This window comes from Carassius carassius, chromosome 28 (genome assembly GCF_963082965.1).
Source record: "Carassius carassius chromosome 28, fCarCar2.1, whole genome shotgun sequence".
NCBI classification, from domain to species: Eukaryota; Metazoa; Chordata; class Actinopteri; order Cypriniformes; family Cyprinidae; genus Carassius; species Carassius carassius.
Window position 1 is genome coordinate 14268450 of NC_081782.1, and position 22658 is coordinate 14291107.

Genomic DNA, 22658 nt, shown 5'->3' on the forward strand with positions numbered 1-22658 from the left:
TGTTTTGCAGCAAGCATAGTAAAAAATATCCCAAAATGGTGGATGAAGCGAGAGAAATGTTGTCTATGAATATGGTAATTAATAATTAAATACTGATAAGTGTTGATAAAGATTAATATAGTTTGTATATTGTATATATATTTGTTCTTATTATATTGTGTTAGCTTAGCAAAGTGCTGACACAGAACTCGACACTAAACCTTTATGAGTTGGGTTTCTGTATACTTTGTGATTTGGCTGCTTGTGATTCAGTTTAGTTAGGATGCTGCCGGTTTTGGAACATTTACAAAGTCTCTTACCAGTCGGACGACATTGTAGTCTGTCACCCTTTTTTCTTTCAGTCACTGTGTCTCTCTCTGACTCACTCTTTTGCTCTCATTGTGTCAAGTCCCTCTATCTGCAGCCTGGCTAATAGGATTACCATAATGAATATCACAAGAGCCTTTGGCAGTGAGAAGCTTCTAAGACTAATTAAAGCTGTGGAAACCAAGGTCCTCTCATCTCAGGGATTTATCCATAATGTCATAGAGATTCTTAGTAATAATTAAGCCTTTTCTCTTCTCACGTTCTCACCTCTCTGTAGCCTTTCAAGCTGCTTTAGTGATAACCTGGTTTCAGGATGTAATCTGAACTTTGATGAAGGAAGATATTTACAGAAGGACAGAGAGAATTGCATGGTTATAGTATGTCAAAAGGCACTTAAGCGGTCTCAGATTCATACATTTATGTAAAATACCTTTTATTACAAGAAAACTCTTGTAAATGTAGATCTTTAAATACAGGTTACCATAAAATCCTAAATCATATGTTAAGTTGATTACGGTTTCAATGGGTTCAATTAATTAGTCATTTGACTGCTTAAAATGAGGTCTATTATACTGCATTACAGGATGGATTAAAGGAATAGTTCACCAAAAAAGAAATTTTGATGTTAATTTACTGTCAGGCAATTTGAGATGTGAGTTTGTTTCTTCAACGGAACAGATTTTGAATGGGTGCCGTCAGAATGAGAGTACAAACTGATAAAAACATCACAATTATCAAAAAATAAACCCCACAGCTCCAGTCCATTAGTTAACATCTTGTGAAGCAAAAAGCTGTGTTTCTAAGAAACAGATCCATAATGAAGACATTTTAACTTTAAATCATTACTTCCAATATGAGTCTGAAATGCTTTGATGGATTTGTTTCTTACAAACGTGCAACTTTTTGATTGACAAGACTAGAATTGATGGACTGGAGTCGTGTAGATTACTTGTGGATTGTTGTGGTGTTTTTATCCGTTGTTTGGACTCTCATTCTGACGGCACCCATTCGAAATCTGTTCCGATGATGAAATTAACTATTATTAATCAAACTATTATTATTATTATTATTATTACTTTAGAAGATCCATTGTTGAGCAAGTGATGTAAGGCTAAATTTCTGTTTCGGTGAAGAAACAAACTCTACGGGCCCTATCATACACTTGATCAATGCGGCACCAGGCACGATGCAAGTATTTCAGCCCAACACAATTATTATTTTCACATCCTTTGGCCATGTTGTATAAATAGCAAATGCATTTCCGCTTATTTATGAGGCCAGGGGCGTGCTGGCCTGAAAACGTGGTGTGTTTAGGTGCATTTTTGGAGCGTTTCTATTTTGACGCAACTGATATATTGACCAACTAAAACCTGGTCTAAATTCAAAGGCACAGTAATTTTTTGTTATTTAAAGAGTGCGTTAGTAATATGCACCTATAGATGGGTCCAAAACGTGCATATACGCAGCACCAGCACACAAACATGCCAAATATTAAAAATTTAAAAGATTATAATTGTATAGGCTACATAAATATAAAAATAATCAGTGCATACATCAGAATTAGCTTACCTATTAGCTAGTGCACGAGCAGCTCTGTTTTCTCTCTGGAGACACGTTCAGTCTTTGAGCTTAAAAATTCTACAGTGTAAATAGCGAATCAGCCATAACGCGAGTGCAATTGGCTCTTAAAAGCAATGAGAGATGAGACTCTGAATGGTTTATTGCACGTTATGCCCAAAACACACCCATTAAAAGAATAGGGACAACCCTTTTAGACCATAAGTCAGGCACGCAAAACTAAACTAACAAAAGTGGATTTGGACACACCCTGAGTGCACCTGCATCGTGCGCTTCAGACCATGCGTTAAAATAGGGCCCCACATCTTGGATGGTCTGAAGGATGAGTACATTTTTAGCAGATTTTTACATTTTTGGCTGAACAATTCCTTCAAATTTAACTCAGGTTAACTGAGCTTTGCTAACCATCAAAACCTAAAGTTTGTGAGTCTGTTCACAGACTGGTTAAAGGAGTCATATGATGTTGCTAAAAATAACATTATTTTGTGTATTTGGTATAATGCAATGTGTTTATGCAGTTAAAAAAAAACATTATTTTCTATATAATGTACATTATTGTTTAATATTTAACAATTATTGAACATTATTTATTTCAGTGTTGTAAATAAAACTCAACCACTGATTTCTAGTTGTGTCCTCTTTTGGAACACATAGACTACATAGACACGTGGGGTGGGTATTTAAACGGGGCATTTTATCAGGGCGTGGTTGACTCTTAACTTTTATAAAGAATATCTCTTTGGATTTGAGACTTTAGTCTTTGCAACTTTACAGATCTTCTTTATGCACCAAGAGCTTGTGACACTCCAAAAAGAAAGGAAAATGGAGATCGCATCATATAACCCCTTTAAAGAACCTTTATGTCTCTTTATATTAAAGAGAAATATAATTGTATTTTTCCTAGATTCAGTAGTCTTTACTGTTGGGAAAGGGTCCTCATTTTGAACAGACCATCTCAGCAATGCAGAACTTTTCACACTGTGTTCCTTCATCACGCTGCATCTACACATTCTCACTCATGCTTGAAAGTCTGATCTGTCTTCCAGACTAAGCGATGGGAGAGACTGCCAGCACAGTACGGCTGTTGTTCCAGAGATAAATGCCTCCTCCAAAAAGACGGCAAAGTGACTCCAAAGCCAGATATTCATTAGGCCGGCTGTGCCAGAAATGATTCCATTCATGTTGGCATGTGAATAGAAGGCTTCTTTTTGCTGTCAAGTTTGTAGTCAGGGACATTTGGATACTATGGCAGCAGAATGAGAGATGACAGTTTGCTCAGAGGGGCTGTTTGTGGCTAACTGCCTATAAATGCTTAATGATACTGTGACGTTTAAAATTGAAGGTTGGATCTGTGTGTCGGTTGCAAATGGAACCCTGGGAGAAAAATTCTGACCACCTGACAGGATTCAGTAACGACTCAATCACAGAAACACTGCATCCACCTCTGTGGCAGCTCTGCACCTCCCTGAAAGGCACCTTTCAGACTTTGAGATTGCAGCTTGATAAATTTAAATATTCAAAAAAAGCAGCACACAGCTTTAAATGTAAATATTAAAAAATATAAATAATATAATGTTATTATAATTATAATATTATTAGTACTATTATTATTTATTAGCTATCCCTGTTGACTTCAATAGTCAATATAATAATTGTTCTACATAAGAGAGAAACTTATACAGTGTTTTTTTTTTTTTAAATACCATGGGTTTAAACTATTGATTTCCAGAAATAAAAAAATTTATTATAATTTTTAAAGGCAAATAGAAAATAAATAATTCCAGTCATTTTTCACTCTGCTCTGAAAAAACTTAATTGGATTGAGTTTAACTTTTGTTTTATTTATTTATTTATTTTTTTATATAAATTATATATTTTTATATATTACATTATAAAGTAAACTGTACTGTATTGTCATATGCAAGTATACTACAAATAACTTTTATTATTTAATATTTGAATATAATATACTGAATACTTTATAATGTTTTCCATCATTTTTAATAACCTTGTCCAGTAATTGCATGCAATGATGTATTGGTTACACAAGAACATATTATTCTGATATTATGGTACCATATCTAAACATTGGCATCTGGATCTGGTTGTTGCAGCTTTGTGATTTGATTGTTGTTATCGCACACTTTGCTCTCTTAAGATCTCCCGGCAACAGCATCTGTTTCGAGAGGTCTCCCTGGTCTTTGCTCTCTAAAGCCAGATTGTGTTTTGGCTGCTTCCACAACACTGCAGTCTGTTCCTGGAGACAACCGTTAACAACAAGATAAATCAATAGCATGAATGGTGTGACTAAAAACGAGGCAGTGCGGAGAGCTGAGAAAGAAAACACTAAGCCTTTGTGCCTTTGAACAAGGAAGTGGTTAAATTTGTTATTCAGGATGATTATGCTTATAAATATACTGTAATCTGACAGGCTGTCTTCCTGTTGTTCTTACACTGACCCAATAAATCCCTTTTGCTGGCTGTGTTTATTAGTATTTTGCCTGTTACCACTCCAATCTTGCAGCCCTTTTTGACTTTGCAGTTTGATCTAGGAAACAGCAATAAACCTGATTAATGTAGAGAATCTGTTTCTTTGCCTTTTCACCTCTAATGGCATCTTTGGCTTTTAGACAGGCAGCAAAAATATATATATATTTTTAAGGCAAATTTGTTTGCTTGTTTACACATCTGTTAATAAAAATCAATACATAAAAGTATTTATGTAGTGAATATCGAACACATATATCAGACACAGATCTTTAGTTTGGTCGTATGTAATCTGTTTATTATAGTGAGAGTTTTAATTTACATGATTTGTGAAGCTGATGTTGAGTAACTAACTCACCCACAGCTTGATTACAGTGACAGTTTGTCGTACAAAGGAGAGACTGATTGAACCAGTTGAACTTCAGAATTTGATTGAAGCTTTGATTTCCTGAGGGGAGAAAGTGAAGGAGAGACTTAGTAGGGAAGTAGGAAGTAGGAAGAAGTAGTGAAAAGACTCTAGACAGAGGCACATCTAGGTTGCTGGGACAGTGACTAGATTATGACCGCCCACATCAGCTTTCCTTCCCTTTTATCTTTAAAAAAACAGCAGTTTTATGCCCCATTTCCACCGTAGGAACTTTACCCAGGAACTAGGGACTTTGGCCTGGTACTTGGTGTGTTTCCACCGCAGGAACCAGGAACTAAATAAAGTTCCGGGTAAAAAAATGCCCCTCAGAAAGTCCCTGCTGGCGATGTAGTACTTTTTAAAAGTTCCGGAACTTTTGGGGGCGGGACTTGGGCGTTAAACATCCTGATTGGTTGAGTTCACGCAGCATTGGTTGAGTTTAACCACCATTTATTCGGATCATTTTCAAAATATATCTGTTATTGTGTCATGAAATGTAATTTTAAAAGTATTTCAGGCGAGAATGGAGTTGTTTAAAACTCAAATCTGTGGTTTGGCTAGACCTTCTGATATGTGCCGCTGGCTCTGATGTCTCTTTAGTGGTTAAACATAAAATATAATTCGTTTTGGGTAAATCTGACAGGTTATCTTTGGTCTGTATTCAGTTTATCTATATGTTCAAATGAAAATAAAAAAGGCAAATTTATATAATATTTCGTTTCATTGTAATGGCTGTATATATTTACACATATCCCTGAACGAAGTATATTTCTGCAGCTCATATTCATTATGTTTAAATGAAAACGAAAGGAGGCAATGGTATTTGATATCCTATTTTGTTTTATTGTAAATATACAGAGAGGAAAATTGCAGTAGCCATGGTCAGCTGACTGAAGTTATCAAGTACGCTGCTGTTTGCAGAATTACTGGATTTGCGTCGTCGCGGACATCACACTCCCGAGTCGAACGCGCAAAGTCTGAACTACCAAGGACGCACGTCCAAAATCAGCGTACTTTGTATTGAGAAACGCGCGCAGACCTACGTCACCAGTCTATTAGCCTAATCTTCCCGGTACTTCACACCGTGGTGGAAACGCAGAAAGCAACAGGTTTGGGGGGAAAAAAGTTCCTGGGAAAAAAAGTTCCTGGTACAAATGATCCGGTGGAAATGCGGCATTAGAAGAACAAATAAGACATACTGTTTTTTCCTTTTCCAAATCCCCAGTAGTCCTTATTAAGCGGTTACAGGTAACAGGACCCTAGTGAAAACAGTGCTGGCTGGGCATATCTGCCAATGCTGATATTGTCTGCTATTCAGACCCCATTTATAGTGGTATTATGCCATGGTTTATGGTAACTGAAGGTATCAGATTACCTTATCAAATCTTGTGTACCTTATAAAACTCTGTGATGTTTAGTTTTAATTATTATACAGAGAGCCAGGACCTTGGTTTAATGTCCCATCTGAAGGACGTGCTAAAACAAACCACCTTGTGTGATGTTACTCTCATCTTAACTAAATATAGACTGATAAATCTGTTTAACCATTTATAAAAAAAAAATGATGTTCACACTTTTTTTATTCAGCTGAACAACATGTTCACATATGTACATTAAATTATTTTATTATTTGGGTATTGACTTCAGTTTATTCTTTTTTATTATTATTGTTATTCCAAATTTTAAATATTCATTAAAAAAAAAAAACTTTAAATATGTGAACATTTATATGCTAAAACATATTTTTGTAAATATAATGCCATAAATAACAATTATAAATTATTTGACACATAACATTTTCTTCTTCTTCTTCTTCTTTGTATTATTACTAAGTATATACATTTATGTATAATGATCATAATAATATATTATTATTATTATACAAATTATTATAAATTATTATTATTTTAAGAATTTTATTATTAATAATAATAATTGAAATACATACTGTTTTTGTTGTAGTCTGTTGATAATAAAGTTATTACTGTCAAAGCTGAAATAAAACAATAATTAAAAATAGTTTTTAGATATAAATATTAAAATAATCTGTTTCATTATTAGTCATAAGAAGACTGTTGATTAATCTCCAATCAGTGTTATTATATCATTGATTTCAAGCTATAGCTTTTCTTAATATTTTGAATACATTTTTTTTTCTTTTGTGTCATTTTTAGTAGTTATTGTTTCCTTTATATATATATATATATATATATATATATATATATATATGGGTTAAATGCAGTGGAAGGGTTAAATGCAGAGCACAAATTCCGAGTATGAGTCACCATAATAGGCCGCACTTCACTAATTTGTGATATCCAGTTTGATCTATTTGTTTAAGTTCAGCTAATTATTGTGAATGTGTTTCCACAGACGTTGTTTGGGAGTCACGAGTCTCAGTCTGTCCAGCTGTGGGTTTCCTATAACCGACAGCCAATGAGAGCAGCTCAGTTTAACACCCGCCACCCCATCACGGTGAGTGCCATCAGCTTCGTTTAGTCTCAGAAATGTATTTATGGTCATGACTTTTAAAGCTTCATGTTGTTTACCTGTCTCATGCAATTCCCTACTGTCCTCTCTCTGCAGGAGTACTACATAGCAGATGCTTCGGAGGACCAGGTGTTCGTATGTGTGAACCACAATAATAACGTTACACACCTGTACATCTCGGACACACAGGGCCTAGCCTTCTCGCTGTCCCTAGAGAATGTTCTGTTCTACAGCCCTGATGGCTCTGGGAGCAACACACTTATCAGGTACAGTTAAACATCACAGTATGTGTGTGTGAGAGAGAGAGAGACACCTTCCTGCTGCCGAACAGTACATAAACAGATGGCGTGACCATAAAAGTGATTTACCAAAGTAGGACATGTTTTTTGGTCCTGGAACAACATTCCTATTAAAGGGATAGTTCACCCAAAAGTGAAAATTCTGTCAATAATTACTCAACCTCATGTCGTTCCTAACCCGTAAGACCTTTGTTCATTTTCAACTTAAGATATTTTTGATGAAATCCAAGAGCTTTCTGACCCTGGACAGACAACATTGGAACTACCAAGTCATGGTGAATGGGCAGTGGAGACTGACACAGAAGAGAATATTGTTGAATAAAGTCATTATTTTAGTTTTCTTTGCGCACAAAAAGTATTCATGTACTATTTTAACAATGTCCTGACTACCTTATCGTCATAATCACTTTAATCTAGCTTGCGCTCACTGTTGTAAACGAAGCAGTTTGAAATAGATGCGCTTTTTATTGAACTTCTCATGAACCGATGCAGTGCACCACCCGCTGAGTGGCATCAAACAGCTTGAAAGATCAAAGACAATTTTTTTAAATAACTCTGACTGGATTTGTGTAAAAGAAGAAAGTCATATACACCTAGGCTGACTTCAAGGTGAGTAATTTATGGGCTAATTTTAATTTTTGGGTGAATGATTTTGTATTGCCTTTTTGTCTTTTTATTGGTAGTTTTCTGTCTTTACAAAAGATATACAGAATATTCACATGCAACATATTTTTGAAAAGTTTTAAAGAAATTTATTTTATCATAAAACTATACAGAACCGTTTAAAATTTGGGGTTGGTAATTTTTGGAAGAAGTCTCTTCTACTCAGCAAAAATAACTAATAATATTACTGTGGAATAATATTATTACAAATAAAAAAAAATACTGTTTTCTATTTGAATATAATTTAAAATGTAATTTATTTGAGAGATGGCAGAGCCGAATTTTAAACATTATTATTCTAGTCTTCCATGTCAAATCCATTTTGATATGATGATTTGGTGCTCATGAACATAAATTAATAATACATTTTAATTTTAATTATTAAATGGATGCCACCTTTTGGGGACAATAAAGCCCTACCTGATACTTTTTCTACTTTTTTATTTTCATTTAAAATAAATGCTTTTTTTGATGTGATTTGAAATTTGAAAAGGGAGGAAAAAAGTTTGTCAAAAGGTGGATTCGAACCCAGGTCGATCGCGTCAAAATGACTATGACACATTTGACCCCCTGCGCCACTGGAGCTGTTGGGCTGTTGATTGTCTTTTTTAATGTTCACTAGCTGAATCACACGTTGGTGGGCGGAGTTAGTGTAAATAGCCTCTGCCAACAAGGCGGCTATTTGCACTTAGTGTAAATAGACACTACTTTAATTTAATTATCAATGTCAAAGACAGTTGTACAGCATATATTTTGGGGGAAACCATAATAAAAAATTTTTGGGGGGTTCTTTAATGAATATTAAGTTCAAAAGAACAGCATTTTTCTGAATCCCAAATTTCTGAAACAAATGTGTTTTACTTTTAACTTTTAATCAATTTAATGCATTCTTGCTGATGAGAAATATTTTAAATCTTTGAAAAAAAAAATCTTACTCTCCTCTAAACCTTTGAACATTAGTGTAAATCTGAAAATGCATAAATAAATAATTTGATAAACAAATAAACGCATTTCTTAGCAGTTTTCAGTAGAAACCTTCAACATACTTTCTACTTTTCACCCTAAAAAACAAGAACCATTGACCTGCACTAACCATAACATCTTTTTCTCAACTTCACACTAACCATAATCCCTAAAATCCAAAGGAAATCATAGGTTGAAATAAATTTTGGTTGAAGCCCCAACCCAAAAATGTAGATAGAAATTTTGTCTCAGGGCCAACAACCATGTTGAGCCAGGAACATGTCCCACTTCAGTAATTCACATTAAGCCTCAGTCTTACACAGCTTTTGGTCTTGTTACCTTTACTTGAACCCCTCTTGGTTTAGTGACGGCCCCTCATCAGTGTTGTAAATCCGTTTTTGCTCTGCACGCCTCAACCCATAATCAGGTTAGTGAGGTCTCGTCTCTATAATGCAAGAACTATGTCTTCGCCCACTGGTCCCTCAGCTCACACTGTCAGTAGAAAAGCAATCTGTCATTTCTACACAGCTTCCCAAGGACATGCTATTGTTTTCTCTGCGGCAGAGTGGGATCTCACCCACCGCCAAACCACTGAGCTCAGCACGGCCGCCAGAGAGCAGAGACGCAATTACTGCAGTGCGGAATGCAGATGTGATGCGCTTGGCTCGCGTGCCATTGGCATTTTCATAGAGCCCTTCTCTTGGCAGATATGAATGGCGCATGTAAACACAATTGTGTTTTTGTGTGTTTGAAAGGTATTTCGCCAACGAGCCGTTTGCCGATCTCCACCGGGTCGAGGGGTTGAGGGGTGTGTTTGTGGCCACTCTGATCAATGGATCGGTCACTGAGGACAACATGCGGTCAGTCATCACATTTGATAAAGGAGGAACCTGGGAGCTTCTGCAGCCACCTTCGGCCGACAGCCTGGGAGGAACCATAGACTGCAAGGTATTAGGGATGTTGGTCCAAATACTGGGGTAAAGTGTTTTTATTTTAAAATGTCCTGTCAATTTAATAATAATCCAAAATTTGAAAGCATGATTTTGGTCCATTTAGTTGAATTACCATTCAGGAGTTTTTAAGCACACCTTCTATGCAGCGTTGAGTGAATTTTCTTCCCCTGAAATGCACTATATGCTTTTTGGCATAAATTTCTACCCCCCTTTAACTGTTCAGACCACACACTACTACCCAAAATGCCACTGTAACGAAATATGATATTTATGAATGATCATTGCTGGCATTTCTGAGTACTAGAGTACTGAGTACCTTAAGTACTGAGAAAATGTATGGGCAATAACTGATAAATGTTAGATAAAATGTTATATTGTTTTGTCTAAAACATTCATGTTATATATTTATTTAATTTATTACATATATTTGTCAAATTAAAAAGTTTTAAATCAATTTAAAAAATCATGTCAACTAAAATCACTTTAAATAATTCTAAAAATGTAATGTATTGTTTGTATTATATTTAATATGTATTATGTTTGCTACAACTTATTTTGGCATCAAAACATTATAATGTACAGTATGAAGAGTGGATATTCATTTTGAGAATTGCTAAATATTACTTTGAATAGCATTTATAAATTACATAAAAACTTTAATATCAGTATATAACTGGTATGATACCACTATATTCTGCTTATTATTTCTATTATGTGTATTCGTGATGCAAAGCATGTGTTCATGAAGCTGTGGTTTTGTGTTTGCGAATTGAAGTTGTTGATCGTAGGAGGAAGTAGGTTTTTTTTAATGCTTTTCCAGTGAACTGTTTGTGCTATTTTTATCTTATTACAGAGTTACTATCTCTATCTCTTTGTTTCTCAGCTGGACAATGGCTGTTCCCTGCACTTGGCCCAGAGATGGAGTCAGCTGCTGAATATTCAGCTGCGCAGGATCCCTATTCTTTCTAAAGAGTCTGCACCTGGCCTCATCATGGCAACAGGTGGGCCACATAACCTGCTCTATGCTCTTCTCAAACTGTATGTGCGTGAGAGAGGAAGTACAAACACTTTTGCAGCTTGTTCTGTTCCTTCCTGTTTATGTTGCTTTGTTCCTGTTAACCAAGTGTCTGTAGGTCCTTTCAGAGAACACAGTGCACACTGTAATGATAGGGAGCAAGTGCATGAGCCCGACTTCTTGATTTCACGCTTGGTGGAAAACATTGATTTTGCTCTCTTTGCGTGGTTTGGAAGGCACTTCCTCCCTCTCATATCCCTCTCCCTATCTCTGCCAGCCGCAGCCAGGCCTTTAATTAAATGATTATTAGATAATGTGCATGCATGAAGACGAGAGGCACAGGAGGCTTGTGAAAATGTCTGGCCAATTCGGGTGCTATCGCTCCGGCACAGATGTGCTAATTATTTGTACTTCACCCACTGGCTAATTATCACATACAAACACACCCTCAAACTCATCGGCGTCACCTCTACATTGTTCATATTGCAAAAAATCGTGTTAAGTACATCATATCTCTCTTAAGGAGATGAATGTAAATGAAGTTCATTAGCACTCAAATTAATTAATGACAAAACCACCTGCGGTGATGCTGCAGTATAACACATGGCGTCGAAAAAAGGATGATTCTGGGTGTCGAAGGAGGTGACACAGTATCCTTGTCTGGACTTCTTGTCACAGCGGCGAGACTGAAGCATCTAACAGGAAAACAGTGTTTCTTGCCCTTTGCTGGGTTTGTTCTTCTTCGAGCTAATTTCCTGCTGTTTTGTCTCTATTGTGGTCTGAATTTTGAGTAGCCTGAATCATTAGCACCTACACTATAAATATGATATGGTCAGATGCACTTGAGATCTCTCATGTGGTTTTCATCATGAAACATAAATACCCCTTTTACAGTTGTTTTAAACGCTATTGTTTTGTCATGTGGTCACCTGATATCAGCTGTAATTGAGGCCTGAGATAAATGACACCCGATGCAGTGTAAATATTGACTGTGAACTCACGCTCTCTTGCTCTCTCTGTCTCTCTCTCTCTCTCTCTCTCTCTCTCTCTACTATCTTCTGCACAGGATCTGTTGGAAAGAATCTGGCCAATAAGCCCAATGTGTATGTATCCAGCAGCGCAGGGGTCAGATGGAGAGAGGTGAGAACCTGCATATCTGTGATAGTGCAATAAAAAAAAATAAAAAAAATGGTTATTTAGGTAAAAATCGGGTTTGCATAGACCATAGAAATCAGCCATTCATGTGTCCAAACTTGCTTCATCCAATTATATTGCACTTTTGGCTTTTTTTTTTTTTTTGATGATGATGATGATGATGATGATTTAAGTTAATATTTGATTTATTTTTGTATTTTTTTTCAGTTCTTTGCAATCTCACAAAGATTCATTATATTCAGTGAAGCTCATAAACTGCAGAATTATTCACTTATTACAATTTGTTTCTTCTAATGAGAGGATTTATATCTGATGGAAAAAAAACATTTGGTTTTTCAAAATGCATTGAAGGATTCAGTATGTGTGTGTCATCTTATTTTAATCATTTAAGTAAAAAAAGTTTTTGTGTAGGCCTATTTATTTTATTCTTGTTATTTATATTATTTCATTCAGTTTTGTGCTGCAGGTGTATTTTTATTGGGTCACAATTTAATATTCAAATCTTATCAGTTAACGGTTAATGTGCGGATGCCCAATGGTGGTTATCGGTCGAAGAAATTAACCTAAATGAGCATCTCTAGTTCTGTTTATATATTAAACAACCACTTTTTTTTTTTAGAAAATACAGTATATATTAAATCCGGAGTTAAACCCATTTTTCCTTTACATACTAAAGAAGTACCACTAGACTATCCCATCTTATATAAAGGATTTTTTTGGTCATGTATTATTATCTCACTTAGGGCACCAGTTGAGCCAAAGAACCATTAGTTACCCCTCAAAAAAAAAAAATTGAAATTAAGGTGTACGATGCTGCTGTGCTATTTCACTTTTTATATTTCCAGACTTTTTGATAAGTGTAGTAGCATTTGTTGTTCCATGTAATGGATATGTATGTTCTTTAGGCCCTGGCTGGTCCTCATTTCTACACCTGGGGAGATCATGGAGGGATCCTGATGGCTATCGCGCAGGGTGGCTCCACCAGAACACTCAAGTCAGTAACCGTTCAAGGATCTAATGTCACTCTACTTTTAGTAGAAGCTCTTTGAGTATTATCAGGCTTTTAGGACGTTACTGATAGTTGTGTCTTGTCTTTTGCTGGCTCAGATTCAGTACCAACGAGGGGGAAACCTGGAAAGAGTTCCAGTTCTCAGAGCAGGAGGTATATGTGTACCAGCTGCTGACTGAACCGGGTGAAAAGAGCACCATCTTCACCATCTTTGGCTCATATGCGGACCAGAAACACAGCTGGCTCATTGTGCAGGTCAACGCTAGTGATGTGCTTGGTAAGAGAACAGTTCACTTCTAATTGGTGCACCTTAGCTCCCTAGCAGCAAGTTCTACATCTGATGTTATGTGTGTTTAGGTGTGTCATGCTCGGAGGGCGACTATAAACTGTGGTCTCCTTCTGACGAGAGGGGAAACGGCTGTCTGCTCGGCAGAGAGGTAGTGTACAAGCGCCGCTCGCCTCACGCCACCTGCTTCAACGGCGAGGACTTCGACAGGCCCGTCACCCTGTCCAACTGCTCCTGCACTCGACAGGACTATGAGTGGTATGAGCCGAAACCCAGTTTTCCTTTTTGACATTTTCTTCACCTGAATGCTAATCATTTCCCACTATTTTGTGTAATCTTTATCTGTTTGCAGTGACTACGGGTTTAAGCTGAGTGAGGATCTGTCTCTCGAGGTGTGCGTGCTTGATCCTGAGTTTTCTGGAAACATTTATGCCACACCAGTACCCTGTCCGGTGGGCACCACTTACCGCCGCAGCAAAGGGTGAGAACAGTGTTACCTTGACCTTCAAAAGCTGATTATACACACTATGATTCAAACCTGTTGAGTCAGTATTAATACTTTAATTATAAGAATTGAATTAATAAAGAATGATGGTGGGAAAAAAAGTAATTTAAATTAATTTATCATAAGGCAACAACATAAAACATGAAAAAAAATATATATATTTTAATTATTTTAGATTCATTTTTAGAGGTCACTTTGAAGACTTTCTTGTTCCCTCTATAAAGCTAAATCATATCTTTTGTGATTCAGCGCTGTAAATCAGCAAAACGTGAGAAATTCTTAATGGGGTGAATACTTATTAAAGGCTCTGTGTCCTCCTGGATACAGTTTGTTAGCCACCATCATCAGCAGCATTATTAGATCTGCCAGTGCTGCGACACCATGCATCTCTCCTCTCATTATCTGCAGTCGAGAGGACAGGATTTATTTAGAACACTAACTTGAACCCAATTTATCTGGATGAGTTTAGATCTCTTGCTCAGTCAGTTGAGATGTGAAGAAATGAGGTTAATCACAATTATAGTAATGATTCCTGGGAAAAGGGAGAAGTAAAGTTGATTTCTATTATTTAGGGATGCTCAATATATTGTGATCATATCTATTATGAACCAAACTGTTTTTTGTTGTTGTTTTTTTTGTACTTAGGTCAGGGTTGTTGTTGTTTTTATCAGCTAATGTTGGTTATTTAACTGTGTGGGGACATTTTTATGTCACAGTGGAACTTAATCTAGATTTAACTTGAAGGGGATAACGATAAATTGCAGCAAAGATGAATCCATTTAACACAACTCAAAAAATGTTCTTGCCCTTTAAGGGCATGTTTCAGAAATATCATGATTATTTTGCTCACAGTAATGCATCAATACTGCAGATATCAATATGTTTTATTTCTACGGTAAAATAAAAAAGTATGTAAAACCAGCATTCAGAAGTAACACATCACAGAAATAACTAAACTATTGGTTTACTATATCTGTATACAGTATATAGTCTAAAAAGCATAATATTAGCTATGTATTGGTTATTCTCCATTATATTTAGAATAACTATCATACTCTCATTGGTCAATAGATCTGTGCATCTCTATTGCCAATAAATGATGAATAGAATTAGCGGTTTCAGATAAACTTCTGACAACTTCTCAAAATATTACACAAGCATCAGGACAACAAAAGAAGTTTTTAGCACAAAAAGCACAAAAATTCATAGACGTGTAATTACAGCATCACCTAGTGTCGGTTTTTAGAACAAAGTTCTTCAAGAAGAGAAATTTGCTCTGAAATTGAGTAAATGATTTCCACTGATGTGAAGGTGCGTCATCTGATGCTTTAGGTACAGGAAGGTTTCTGGAGACAGCTGCAGTGGGGGAGATGTTGAAGCTCGGCTGGATGGAGAAATGCTGCCCTGTCCTGTGGGAGGTACAGTAAGATCCTCCTCTTCAGCTTATACAATCATATTCTCTAAGCTCTTTTTATGTAACACAACACAGTCCTGTGGGATGCAACATGAAGTTCATAACATGGCCTCAAGAAAAAAAAAAAAAAAAAAGGATTTGTCCACAAGACAAAACTTTGAAGTAGGAACCTTTTGGTTGAGATATAAATTGTAATAGCATAATTTTAGTGATTAAAAAAAGAAAATATTTTATTTTACATTACATGCAAGTTTGTCTTTTTTAAATGCACTACTGTTCAAAAGTGTCAGCTAGAAAATGAATCAAAAGTGACAGTAAACTGGAAAAATAGACAATAAATGACCAAAATGTCCTTAATATGAGATGGGAAAGTTAAGTGGTACAGTCCTTGTTTAGTGTGAATTGTAAAACAGGTTTAAATCCTGACTTGCAATGAAAAATGAACCAAGCTAATTGCAACAGAATTGATTATAATGCATTATGTTGTGTGATAAAGAACAGTTTTGACATTTTTTTTTGACAAGTATATTTATATTGCACATTTTAAAGCAAGTTGATAAAAATAATAATAATGCTGCAAAATGAAAATGCGCATGAATAACAAATACGATTTGTATACTTTTAAAATAAATGTATACTTTTATTAAGCAGGGACACATTAAATTGATCAAAAGTGACAGTAAAGACATTCATGACGTTACAGAAGATTTCGGTTTCAAATAAATAATGTTCTTTTGAACTTTCTATTCATCAAGGACTCCTGAAAAAGTATCACTATTTTCACAAAGATGTCAAGCAGCACACCTGTTCTTATTAGAATGATTTTCGAAGGATCATGTGACACTGAGGACAAGATTGATGGCTGTTTAAAATTCAGCTTTGCCATCATATGAATGAAATGCATTTAAAAAAAAATCAAATAGAAACAGCTATTTTAAGTTGTAATAATATTTAACAATATTACTGTTTTTACTGCAATTTTTCATAAAAATTGATAGTCTTGGTGAGCAGAAGAGACATCTTTCAAAAAAAACCTTAACAACCCCAAACTTTTGAACAGTAGTGTAGATTTAATATGCTGAAGGTCTATATCAGTAATTTATAAAATGTTGGTTTTCTCACTGATGATCTTTGCATCGATTTTGATCTTTTGACCTTTATAAAAATGTCAAAATATAGTTTAGATCAGACCTTTTCACTTCTCTTCTTGACTCTTTGACCTATGGGATCTTATTTTTACTAATGATTTCATGATTCTGTTTAGTTGTTTGATAGCAAAAAACACAATGAATCCTGTTTTTAACACTATCAAAGACACATTTGTTGGTTATTTAAGAAAGGATACTTGGAAATGCATTTTAGGACATGACATATAAAATCCCAAATGTGTAGAATACAGTAATGCCTCAACATGACTGCGCTGCGATGACATGATGGACTGATTTCTGCAATGAAAGCTGAATAAAGTAATGCGGACAGTCAGTCCTTAAGATTGGATTTGAAAGTTAAATGAGGATTGTTGGAGTGCGATCAATGCCCATCCACCCACCGAGCTGTTCTTAAGAGCCGTTGCTGTCTAGATGACCTCTTCTCTCCAGCATTGTGGCGCTCGGCCACTTGACCACGCTTCAGTGGCCACGTTGATTGGCTTGCCTCTGACTAGAGGACACTGGGAGTAAATAAGCAGCCCTTTCAGAAGCTGAGATCTGATCCAGCGGGGGAAAGAAGTGATGTGACTCTCAGCGATGTCATCAGTTTTCTTTTACGATTTGCAGTGAAAAAGAAAATGGAAAGCCTTCCCAGAAGGGTGCAAGCTCTTAGCAAGGAACAACTCCCTTTTAGTGCCAATGGTTTTGAAATTAAATCACATGGAACTGTTCGGGTGAAACATGTGTTTTATACAACATAGTGTATTTCTCTGGAATGAGTCTTTATTTCACCTCTTAACTAAGACCTCTTGCCTACTTTACTTTTTTTAGAGAGTAATGAGTTTATCCTGTATGCGCTGAGGAGCTCCATCCACCGCTATGACCTGGCCACAGGTACAGACCAGCCGCTTCCACTCTCGGGTCTCCATGAGGCTGTGGCTCTGGATTTTGATTATGAGAAGAACTGCCTATACTGGGCTGATATTTCACTGGACACCATACAGGTGAATAAACGTCCTTCACTCACATAAATATAGGGATCTGTACCACATATTAGAGCTGCACGATTAACCGTTAAAAGATTGCAAACTCGATTAAAACACCCATGCGATCCCATTTGATTCACCCGTGTCTGTTAAATCTTTGAAACTATCATACCGGAACATTCAAATCTGTTTTTCTCTCTGCCGCTGACACAGAGAGCAGGTTTGGATTGTCTTTTCAACTACACAGTATTATTTCGGTCTTAGTCATTAATATTATCAAAAAAAAAAATAAAAATACTGGGATAAAAGTTTATAATACAGATATAAACATTGATGCCTAGCGATCAAAATAGAGCAAATCCCCTTTTGAAAGTAACTGGTGCTTCAAATAATGTTTGGGTCAATTGCATTGTTTGACAAGTAACTGTTAAAAATGTTTTTGATTATTGAATCATTCAAGCGATTCGTTTTAAAAATTGATTCATCCAGTAATGAAACAAGTATTTATGAGCGAGTCATTGAATCATTCAGTTAAACCACCTTTTCATAATTTTAATATTAAAAATATATATTTTAAATATATATAAACATTTTTAATGATTCATTCAAATTAATGAAACACTTATAAATAGACTGCAACAGTAATGTTTTGTTAAATTATTTAGTTTAGTTCAGAATCGTGAGAGAAAATTATTTAAGACCAAAAAAAAATCATGATTCTTGGAATTGGATTTCTGCTGTAGTTGGTTATAAAATGTCACCTGATCTACATCGAAGTCACAAGTATTTTTTTATTTATTTGATTAAAAATATAACAAAAATGATCACAGATCAGAAATAAAAAAACTACTTAATTAGATTAGATCATTTAAAAAATGTATAATAACAACTACATCAAAAACAACAATAATAATAATACACATAATTATTATTATTACAATTTATTGGGCATTTATTAATCTTCTAAGTATTTTCTTTGATTTTGTGTTGCAGAGACTGTGTTTGAATGGAAGCTCTGGACAGGAAGTGATTGTCAGAAAGGATTTACAAAACGTGGAGGCGCTGTCATTTGACCCCATCAGCCGGTTGCTGTATTGGGTGGATGCTGGTGCTCAGAAAATCGAGGTAACCACAGGTTAAAACAACTACAGCAGCATCAATTACAGGTGTTCATTCTTGTAGACGTCCTCACACTGTCTCTCTTCCAGGTGTCCAACTCTGATGGAGACCTGAGACGCACTCTGGTCAATTCTTCAGTGGTGGAGCAGCCTCGAGCTCTGACGCTCATGCCAATAGAGAGGTGCAGTGTTCCCACAAATCACTTGTTTTCCTTAACAATCAACATGCTCCCTTCACCCTGACCACTAAGTAGCTGTTTCTTTTTAGCTTGATGTTTTGGACAGACTGGGGCGATCGCGCAGCAGGCATCTACCGCAGTTGGATGGATGGTTCCAACTTTGCCTGCATTGTGTCTGAGGCAGTTCGCTGGCCCAATGGCATAACAGCCGATGAATCATGGCTGTACTGGACGGAGGCATATGGAGACCGCATTGAAAGAGCAGACTTTAATGGAGGCCGCCGTACTGTGATAATGGAGGGCCTGCCTCATCCTTATGCTATTGCTGTTTTTAAGGTAGGCCAAATGTTATCACTTCTTAGAATGTTGCAAATGATAAATAACTGTCTTTAATGATAAATTAAAGAAAGACTTTGTTGAACTGGTGTTTGTTGGTTCAGAATGACCTGTACTGGGATGACTGGTCTAGAATGGGAATCTTCAAAGCAACTAAATCAGGCTCACCAGACAGTGAGATGCTAGTGGGCAGACTGACAGGAGTGATGGATCTCAAGATCTTTTACAAGGGAAAAAACAGAGGTCAGTCCTTCTGAAAAACATGGGAAATACACTTTTAACCCCATAACTGTCACTGTCCCACCTGTGGGACGCTTGGCACTCTTTTTTGTTGTTGTCTTTTTCTCTGTTGTCTTTTACTAAATCTTTTAGTAATCATCATAAATCATAAATCATTTCAAAGCTTAGAAGCCCAAGATTCATCCGGTGAAAACCATTTTGGAATCGGACATTGCTTTACCATGGAAATGGTACTTTAAAATCTAATGGCGGTCACCTCCCCCTTAGTGGGCAGGGTCAAGTGTCATTATGCATTACGGTCTTCTAGAACCAAAACTTTTTATAATCTTGGCAACAAACATATCATTGGAAAGGTCTGAGTCTCAGGATTTCATAATTCGTGGTTATTTTGAGATAGAAGTGAAATTCACAGAAAAATCTAGAGAAAAAATCATTAAGCATAATTCAAAATAGTTTTGATGACACCCAGTGGCTGTGTGTGGTATGATGCACTAAATAAAATCTCACATGAACCTCAATTTTTTTCATATAAACTTCAAATTTGTAAAATAACTTATTTAGACACAAGGCTTTCATTTTATACCAATTTTAGAGTAAAACCTGTTATGTAAAATATTTATAATAAATAAAATATAATAAAATTAATTTAGCGTATATTATTTACAGTACATTTAAACTTCTATAACTTTTTGATACTTCAATTTCTTGAAAAAATTCCACTTTTGCCAGAATCTGCTAATTTTCTTCTTTAAAAAGAGACCAACCTTATATAATGTATATTTAATGGTTTATATAATGTTCATAATGTTCATAAATTACAGCAATTTAAGTTTGGATAGTGCACTTTAATGCCTATTTAAAAAATGGGGGGTAACAGAGTACCATTTTTATGGTAAAGCACGGTCCAATTTCAAAATGGTTTTCACAGGCTGAATCTTGAGTTCCTAAGCTTTTGAATGATATATAATTTGTCAACATTACATCAGGTAAAGTATAGGATATAATTGTTTTAAGCATGCAGTGGCAAGTAGGCCAGTAACAGTTAACAGATTAATGACTTGGTCCTTTTTTATACCCTAATCAGGCAACGTGACCTGGGGGTCACAACTCATAAAATCCAAAATATATCAAATTTTTCAAAAATTCTTTTGGATATGTTTTACTTAAGCTCAGATGATGTTAAAAATGACATGAAAATATTTTTTGCTTATCATTTTCCACTCTTGCCTGTTTAAGGGTTAAAAATCGTAAATATTTATTTTAATAAGCTCATTTTATAATTTATTGTTATTATTATTAGTTATTTCTAAATATATACATTTACGTTATCATTACTTCTTGCATTTTATTGGAAATGTAAAGAATTTGCAATAGGGTTATTATTATTATCGTTTACAAAAACTAAAACTATAAAAAAACACGAACGGTTATTTAACTGAAATAAAACAATGTTATTAATTGTAGCTAACTGAAAAGGCAGCAATTTAGTTTTTGAGATTAAGTTGAATTTGAAGTTGAGTTTTTATTAGCATTTTATTTTTTAGTTGTAAAAAAAGCTAACAAACAAGCAATAAAAGCACAAATCTACAATATCGATTTCAAGGGCTCAGCTTCATACAGTGACCACACTGGTGTACTTGAGATACAGAAATAGTTTTTAAAGATTTTTGTTCCCTCTTCTTTAGGTCAGAATGCGTGTGCGGGTCAGCCATGCAGTCTTCTGTGTCTTCCCCAGCCGGGAAACAAGCATCACTGTGTTTGCCCCGATGGAGTTTCCAGCACCATCTTACCCTCAGGAGAGCATCGGTGCCAGTGTCCCGGTGGATATCAGCTCAGCAATAATACATGCGTTAAGACAGGTCCGACAGACTCAGAAGTGTCAGATATCAAAAGCTCTAAAAGCTAAATAAACATTTTTTATGGAATTGAAATGGATTTCTTTGCTTTTATTGACTCTCAGAACACACCTGCCTGCCAAACCAGCACCGCTGCGCTAATGGGAAATGCATCAGCATCATCTGGAAGTGTGACAGTGACAACGACTGCGGCGACATGAGTGATGAACAGGAGTGCCGTGAGTGACATCATCTGCCCTGTCGCGTATAAAATGGCAGGAATGTGTTTGATCTGTGTTTCAGATATTTTTCTCACTCTGCAGCCACCACTTCCTGTGACTCTGCGGTCCAGTTCCGCTGTGTGGCCTCAGGATCCTGCATTCCACTGGCCTTCAAGTGCGACCATGAGGATGACTGTGGAGATAACAGTGACGAGGAGCATTGTGGTATGTCCTTGTGTTTATGTTTAGGGCTTTATGTAAAATATTCATTATATATCTGAGATGATTTTGTTGGTGATATAACATTAATCAGTATCACACAAATGCACTATTTAATTCATCTGTAGGTTTTCTAAAGAACACCTCTCACAGCTTGCAAATAAAAAGATGACCAATGTTTTTTTTTTTTAAGTTTCTCTGAATAAGTATTGTTATTGTTAACTAAAACTAAAATGGTAAATATATATATAAAATATTTGGCCATTAAAAGAAAGTAAATAAAAGAAAGTAAATCAAAAAAATGTATTATAAAATTATAAAAATTACAAAAGCACATGACAAAATTGCTAAAATGAAAATATATGATTAGAAATGTTAATAAATTTAATAAGAGTATATAAATAATTCCAAAACAACACTGCTCTGAATTAAACTTAAGTAGCTATATTTACTAAAAGTGAGATAAAAGTAAATCAAAGTTAAATAGAAATATTAAAATATATATTATATATATAAAATTATAAAAATGGTGTATGTTCATGGTAGAAATGTGAAGATAGTCGTGTTTTATTAATATTGCTGTGTACATTGCTATGTATAAAGTAGGGGTGTAACGGTACACAAAAATCACGGTTCGGTACGTACCTCAGTTTTAAAGTCACGGTTCGGTTCATCTTCGGTACAGTAAGGGAAAGAAATGCAAACATTAAACTTCAGGTTGTTTATTACTATACACTTTTTTTTTTTAAAATACTTTTTAATAAAATATATATAAAATAAAAAAAGAATAAGAAATAAAATACTGCTGCAAAGTTCTCCACTAAATAAAATACTCTTAGTCTCAAAC

General features: G+C 35.4%; 1 protein-coding gene across 1 annotated transcript in view; it reads left to right on the forward strand.

Annotated features, from left to right (window-relative positions):
- The window catches only part of sorl1 (sortilin-related receptor, L(DLR class) A repeats containing), a 65246-nt gene that overhangs the window by 29111 nt on the left and 13477 nt on the right, over positions 1-22658 (forward strand). Inside the window, exons 7-24 of the mRNA XM_059514485.1 lie at positions 7151-7252; positions 7364-7533; positions 9948-10140; positions 11029-11146; positions 12227-12300; positions 13221-13309; positions 13423-13601; positions 13682-13868; positions 13963-14091; positions 15448-15533; positions 17509-17681; positions 18657-18788; positions 18872-18963; positions 19050-19296; positions 19401-19539; positions 21222-21395; positions 21497-21610; positions 21695-21817. Of these exons, the coding sequence (XP_059370468.1) occupies positions 7151-7252; positions 7364-7533; positions 9948-10140; positions 11029-11146; positions 12227-12300; positions 13221-13309; positions 13423-13601; positions 13682-13868; positions 13963-14091; positions 15448-15533; positions 17509-17681; positions 18657-18788; positions 18872-18963; positions 19050-19296; positions 19401-19539; positions 21222-21395; positions 21497-21610; positions 21695-21817 (2521 nt within the window). The remainder of the gene's footprint in view (positions 1-7150; positions 7253-7363; positions 7534-9947; positions 10141-11028; positions 11147-12226; positions 12301-13220; positions 13310-13422; positions 13602-13681; positions 13869-13962; positions 14092-15447; positions 15534-17508; positions 17682-18656; positions 18789-18871; positions 18964-19049; positions 19297-19400; positions 19540-21221; positions 21396-21496; positions 21611-21694; positions 21818-22658) is intronic.